We start from the raw sequence: 7,237 nt of genomic DNA on the forward strand, positions 1-7,237 counted from the left end.
AACAATTGTTTAGAAAACAACAACAACATTGGCAGAAAAACAGGAGGAGGAGGGAGGGGAACAGGAGGAGGAGGGAGGGGAACAGGAGGAGGAGGGAGGGGAACAGGAGGAGGAGGGAGGGGAACAGGAGGAGGAGGGAGGGGAACAGGAGGAGGAGGGAGGGGAACAGGAGGAGGAGGGAGGGGAACGGGAGGAGGAGGGAGGGGAGGGAGGACGGGAGGAGGAGGGGGAACGGGAGGAGGAGGGAGGGGAACAGGAGGAGGAGGGAGGGGAACAGGAGGAGGAGGGAGGGGAACAGGAGGAGGAGGGAGGGGAACAGGAGGAGGAGGGAGGGGAACAGGAGGAGGAGGGAGGGGAACAGGAGGAGGAGGGAGGGGAACAGGAGGAGGAGGGAGGGGAACAGGAGGAGGAGGGAGGGGAACAGGAGGAGGAGGGAGGGGAACAGGAGGAGGAGGGAGGGGAACAGGAGGAGGAGGGAGGGGAACAGGAGGAGGAGGGAGGGGAACAGGAGGAGGGAGGGGAACAGGAGGAGGAGGGGGGAACAGGAGGAGGAGGGAGGGGAACACGAGCAGGAAGGAGGAACAGGAGGAGGAGGGGGGAACAGGGAGGGAGGAACAGGAGGGAGGGGGGAACAGGAGGAGGAAGGGGAACAGGAGGAGGAGGGAGGGGAACAGGAGGAGGAGGGAGGGGAACACGAGCAGGAAGGAGGGGAACAGGAGGAGGAGGGAGGGGAACAGGAGGAGGAGGGAGGGGAACAGGAGGAGGAGGGAGGGGAACAGGAGGAGGAGGGAGGGGAACACGAGCAGGAAGGAGGGGAACAGGAGGAGGAGGGAGGGGAACAGGAGGAGGAGGGAGGGGAACAGGAGGAGGAGGGAGGGGAACAGGAGGAGGAGGGAGGGGAACAGGAGGAGGAGGGAGGGGAACACGAGCAGGAAGGAGGGGAACACGAGCAGGAAGGAGGGGGATTTTATTTCTTTACCCCTGTAGAGGCCGTGGGAGATTATTCCACATTTACTGGTGTCAGCGGTGGGATCTTTCTGTTATACCCATTGGGCCAGGGAGTGGTGGGAGTGGCTTGAGGGGCATGTTAAGTAGAAGATTGGTGGAGGGAGGGAGCGTGTCGAGAGGATGGCGGGGTGGAACAGGTGACAACGACGCCACACCGCTCGCCGGGGGAATCTAGATGCAGCTGCCATTTTGTTGTCGATAGAGGAGAGCGATACCGGTATTTTGTACATGACAGTGTATTAGCACATTTAGAAACAGTGTCATAACAGTGTAGTAAACATTCGAAGAGTATTGGCAGTGTTGACTATGCTGTAGTCTTTTGGCAGAAAAAAAAGGCAGAGACGAAGAGGGGCGCAGGGATCTGGAGGGATCGTCCTGTTCCTCTCCTTCTCGGTGGTTGGTCCTCTTGTCCTCAAGGCGATGTTGGATGAAAATACGGGATGAAGAATGGATGAGTTTTCAGATGCGGTTTCTTGTATGGTTTGTATGTGATTAGAGGGACGGGTGGAGGTAGGGGGAAGTAAGGGGGTGAGAAGTAAAGAATGGTTTGATAATTTAATAGTATGTCTCCTTTTCCACCCAACCTAAAGAGAAAGGAAGGAGAAAATGAAGGGAATAGAGAGAAAGAGAGACAAATTATTTACAAAACAGCAAACATTTGTATCAGAGGTAGTGGTGGAAAAAGTATCCAATTTTCATACTTGAATAAAAGTAAATATACCATAATAGAAAATGACTAAAAGTGAAAGTCTCTCAAAATACTACCCTAAATGTATTTGGTTTTAAATCTACATAAGTACCAAAAGTAAATATAATTGCTAAAATATACTTAAGTATCAAAAGTGAAGTATAAAAGGGTTAATCATTTAAAATTCCTTATATTAAGCAAACCTGACAGCAGCATTTTCTATGAGTGAGTACAGTAAGATACCCAGTTGTTTAGTAAATGCTATTATGGGTACTGTAGTACGTCATACACAAGTCTATAGTGAGTACAGTAAGTGTGTTTGTGAGAGACTCGTACCTCCGGGGTTTCGGCGCAGGATGAGTTTTCGGATCTCATCGTAAACAAAGATGAGGAAACTGTACGGGAACGCACAAAACCACCAGCTGGGCCTGAGACAGAGAAAGAGAGAAAAAGACAGATGGAGAGAAAAAGGAAGAAAAAGCCAGAGGGCCATTCAGTTGAGTGAATAGCTCTCCTTAAAAGAGGAAATCATTTCCCCATAGAATGGATTGAAATAGTCTCCAGTCCACACAGTGGTCCTTTACTGTCAAGTAACTGTCATACAAACATCCCTCAGTAGAGGGTGCTGTTGCTCTGTGTGAATGAGAACAGAGGCTGGGGTACTCACTTGAGGGGGTACATCCTGAGAGCCACGTCCATGCCTGGGGTGTAGGACAGGAAAGCAGCCAGAGCTGTCTCCTCAAACAGCCCAAAGATCAGAATCTTATTCCTGTAAACAAACAAATAATGAATCTCAACATTTATCCTAGCTATGAGAGAGACATAAAGTAGAGGGGCTTCCATAACCTTACAAAATCTGAATAGAGACAAGAAGAGGTCTGCTTTTGAATCATGCCAAACGTCTGTGTCATTAGAGGACAGGTGCAAAGATAAAGGGTTCTGACCTCATGCCCTGCTGGAAGACAGAGTTGCGCCTGGTCTTGCAGATGATGACATCAGCCCACTGTACCACCACAATACTGACGAAGAAGGCTGTGTGACAGGTGTACTCCACTATCTTCCTCTGTTCATAGGTCTGGCGTGCGAGGGAGAGGAAATCACAAGGAGGGAGGGTTAAAGAGCGAACTAAGCGGAGTAGAGGTTGAGAGTGGAACGTAGAGGTGATGACTCACAGAACAGGGCTGGTGATGACTAAGTGGAAAGCTGTGGTGACGACTCAGACCTGGCATCATTTAATGAAACTAATGAGGACTGGATGAAAGAAAATAAGATGACAGAGGGGTAAAAAAAAGGTCTGAGTAAAGACGAGAGAAAGAAAGGAAAATTTAAAAATATAATATTTAAAACAACAACAAAAAAGAGAGAGAAAAAGCTCTTTGCCACCTTCTCCGTAGCTGTCCTCTAGGTCGTTGTTGGAGCGGTCCTCCCAGTTTAGCCTGATGCCCACCAATGAAAAGAGGGAAGGAAACCATTCTCTGCCAGGATCACAAAGTAGGAGAAGAACCCTCCCAGAGCCTGGATCATCCCTACAGAAGCAGAGGGAGGAAGATGTCTCTTTATTTACCCTGCCTATAGATGAAATTAGAATTAGGCCGGGAGTCAATCCACCGCAGACTAACAACCTGCCAGGGATAGACTTTTAAAAACCCCCAATCTGTCTTCTCCAGACCATTTCAGACCTCTCGTTCACCAGTTTGTCCCTGGCTGGGTTCCTGGGCTGTCTCTTCATAATGTCATCCCTGCCTCGTAGGCCAGGGAGATCGCTTGGCACCTGTAGGCAACAGTAGGGTTAGAGAAGACGGTGGATGTCAATAAATTACAATAGACTGACTCCCTTTGTGGTGCAAAGGACTACAGACCAGCACTTCACTTTTCTCTCCAAAATGAGACAACTGACCTGGCAAATTACGTACATATCCCAACCAGAAGCCATGGATTAACAGGCAGGTTTCAAGACTGAGCATTCAAGGGTAGAGCTGCTTCTCTTTCAAGGAGCGGGACTCTAAGCGGAAACTCCCTCTCTGCCCTCAGCTCTCATCCATCAAACAGGCAAAGCCGGAAATACTGTGAACCATCAGATCCTCCTCTCCACCCTCTCCAACGTTGGGCGGATCTGGCAGGGCGGCAAACTATTACAGATCACAAAGGGAAGCACAGCCAAGAGCTGCCCAGTGACACGAGACTACCAGACGACCTAAATCACCACTGGTGTCACAACAGAGGGCTCTGTTCTAGGCCCAGTCATCACCGGGGCCAAGCTTCCTGCCATCCTCGTCATATCAGGCAGTGTCAGAGGAAGGACCCTAAAAATTGTCAAAGACTCCAGCCACCACAATTAATCTTGTCCTTTCCCTCTGCTCTGAATGGCCAGGAGGACAGCGCATCAATCACCATTCTGGCAGACACCTGAAACCCCACCTATTTAAGGAAACCTAGGATAGATAAAGTAATCCTTCTTCCCCCCTTAAAAGATGTAGATGCACTATTGTAAAGTGGCTGTTCCACTGGATGTCATAAGGTGAATGCACCAATTTGTAAGTCGCTCTGGATAAGAGTGTCGCTAAATGACTTAAATGTAAATGTAAATGTCGTTCTACTGGAGCACCAAGTCTAGGTCCAAGAGGCTTCTAAACAGCTTTACCCCACAGCCATAAGACTCCTGAACATCTAATCAAATGGCTACCCAGACTATTTGCATTGTCATCCCACCTCTCTGATTACTGCTGCTACTCTGTTACTATCTATGCATAGTCACTTTAATAACTCTACATATTGCCTGAATTACCTGCACACCGTCTGTCTCCACCATTGACTCTGTACCGGTACCCCTGTATATAGCCTCCACATTGACTCTGTACTGGTACCCCCAGTATATAGCCTCCACATTGACTCTGTACTACAACCCCCAGTATATAGCCTCCACATTGACTCTGTACTGGTACGGCCCTGTATATAGCCTCCACATTGACTCTGTACTGGTACCTCCTGTATATAACCTCCACATTGACTCTGTACTGGTACCTCCTGTATATAACCTCCACATTGACTCTGTACTGGTACCTCCTGTATATAGCCTCAAAATTGACTCTGTACTGGTACCCCTGGTGGATATAACCTCCACATTGACTCTGTACTGGTACCTCCTGTATAAAGCCTCCACATTGACTCTGTACTGGTACCTCCTGTATATAACCTCCAGGATTGACTCTGTACTGGTACCTCCTGTATAAAGCCTCCACATTGACTCTGTACTGGCTGTTCCACTGTATCATAACCTCCACATTGACTCTGTACTGGTACCTCCTGTATATAACCTCCACATTGACTCTGTACTGGTACCTCCTGTATAAAGCCTCCACAGGTGACTCTGTACTGGTACCTCCTGTATATAACCTCCACATTGACTCTGTACTGGTACCTCCTGTATAAAGCCTCCACATTGACTCTGTACTGGTACCTCCTGTATAAAGCCTCCACATTGACTCTGTACTGGTACCTCCTGTATATAACCTCCACATTGACTCTGTACTGGTACCTCCTGTATAAAGCCTCCACATTGACTCTGTACTGGTACCTCCTGTATAAAGCCTCCACATTGACTCTGTACTGGTACCTCCTGTATAAAGAAAACATTGACTCTGTACTGGTACCTCCTGTATAAAGCCTCCACATTGACTCTGTACTGGTACCTCCTGTATCTAACCTCCACATTGACTCTCTACTGGTACCTCCTGTATAAAGCCTCCACATTGACTCTGTACTGGTACCTCCTGCCAGGATCCACATTGACTCTGTACTGGTACCTCCTGTATAAAGCCTCCACATTGATCTGTACTGGTACCTCCTGTATAAAGCCTCCACATTGACTCTGTACTGGTACCTCCTGTATAAAGCCTCCACATTGACTCTGTACTGGTACCTCCTGTATAGACTAACCTCCACATTGACTCTGTACTGGTACCTCCTTATATAACCTCCACATTGACTCTGTACTGGTACCTCCTGTATCCCTGGCTAGCCTCCACATTGAATGTACTGCTACCTCCTGTATATAGGCCACATTGACTCTGTACTGGCACCTGTATAGGCCTCCACATTGACTCTGTACTGAAGTACCTGGATGTAAAAGCCTCCACATTGACTCTGTACTGTACCTCCTGTATATAAGGACAACATTGACTCTGTACTGGTACCTCCTGTATATAACCTCCACATTGACTCTCAACTGGTACCTCCGTATATAACCTCCACATTGACTCTGTACTGGTACCCCTGTATAAAGCCTCCACATTGACTCTGAGCTACCTCCTGTATAAAGCCTCCACATTGACTCTGTACTGGTACCTCCTGTATAAAGCCTCCACATTGACTCTGTACTGGTACCTCCAGGCAAAGCCTCCACATTGACTCTGTACTGGTACCTCCTGTATAAAGCCTCCACATTGACTCTGTACTGGTACCTCCTGTATAAAGCCTCCACATTGACTCTGTACTGGTACCTCCTGTGATATAACCTCCACATTGACTCTGTACTGGTACCTCCTGTATAAAGGCACCACATTGACTCTGTACTGGTACCTCCTGTATAAAGCCTCCACATTGACTCTGTACTGGTACCTCCTGTATATCAGGCATTGACTCAGTAGGAAGGACCTCCTAAATATAGCCTCAATTGACTCTGTACTGGTACCTCCTGTATATAGCCTCCACATTGACTCTGTACTGGTACCTCCTGAATAAAGCCTCCACATTGACTCTGTACTGGTACCTCCTGTATAAAGCCTCCACATTGACTCTGTACTGGTACCTAGGATAGGATAAAGCCTCCACATTGACTCTGTACTGGTACCTTTATATGCCTCCACATTGACTCTTACTGGTACATCCTGTATATAACCTCCACATTGACTCTGTACTGGTACCTCCTATATAAACCTCCACATTGACTCTGTACTGGTACCTCCTTAAAAAGCCTCCACATTGACTCTGTACTGGTACCTCCTGTATAAAGCCTCCACATTGACTCTGTACTGGTACCTCCTGTATAAAGCCTCCACATTGACTCTGTACTGGTACCTCCTGATATAACCTCCACATTGACTCTGTACTGGTACCTCCTGTATATGCCCTCCACATTGACTCTGTACTGGTACCTCCTATATATAACCTTACATTGACTCTGTACTGGTACCTCCTGTATAAAACCTCCACATTGACTCTGTACTGGTACCTCCTGTATATCCTCCACATTGACTCTGTACTGGTACCTCCTGTATATAGCCTCCACATTGACTCTGTACTGGTACCTCCTGTATATAGCCTCCACATTGACTCTGTACTGGTACCTCCTGTATATAGCCTCCACATTGACTCTGTACTGGTACCTCCTGTATATAACCTCCTCATTGACTCTGTACTGGTACCTCCTGTATATAACCTCCACATTGACTCTGTACTGGTACCTCCTGTATATAGCCTCCACATTGACTCTGTACTGGTACCTCCTGTATATAACCTCCACATTGACTCTGTACTGGTACC

The 7,237-nt window shown here is 47.8% G+C and overlaps 1 protein-coding gene and 1 pseudogene across 10 annotated transcripts in view; both read right to left on the reverse strand.

The window, feature by feature from the left end:
- Window positions 1-641: 641 nt before the first annotated feature.
- Window positions 642-7,237, reverse strand: part of LOC118399290 (sodium/potassium-transporting ATPase subunit alpha-3-like) — a 34,714-nt pseudogene continuing 28,118 nt past the window's right edge.
- The window catches only part of LOC127909844 (uncharacterized), a 3,900-nt gene continuing 1,316 nt past the window's right edge, over window positions 4,654-7,237 (reverse strand). The window contains exons 5-10 of one of the 10 annotated variants that reach the window (XR_008072575.1): window positions 7,120-7,172; window positions 6,695-6,772; window positions 5,538-5,615; window positions 5,400-5,424; window positions 5,076-5,206; window positions 4,806-4,875 (exon numbers count right to left, since the gene is read on the reverse strand). Coding sequence is in view for 5 of the 10 variants with exons in the window: in XM_052472022.1 (XP_052327982.1) it covers window positions 5,415-5,463; window positions 6,118-6,195; window positions 6,695-6,772; window positions 7,120-7,172 (258 nt within the window). In the remaining 5 variants the exon portion in view is untranslated. Of the gene's footprint in view, window positions 4,732-4,805; window positions 4,890-5,075; window positions 5,207-5,399; window positions 5,464-5,537; window positions 5,616-6,001; window positions 6,080-6,117; window positions 6,196-6,464; window positions 6,504-6,694; window positions 6,773-7,119; window positions 7,173-7,237 lie in introns of those variants that run through there. The other 9 variants (XR_008072576.1, XR_008072574.1, XR_008072571.1 and 6 more) reach the window with 9 other exon arrangements.

The sequence above is a fragment of the Oncorhynchus keta genome, chromosome 20, assembly GCF_023373465.1.
Source record: "Oncorhynchus keta strain PuntledgeMale-10-30-2019 chromosome 20, Oket_V2, whole genome shotgun sequence".
Classification (NCBI taxonomy): Eukaryota; Metazoa; Chordata; class Actinopteri; order Salmoniformes; family Salmonidae; genus Oncorhynchus; species Oncorhynchus keta.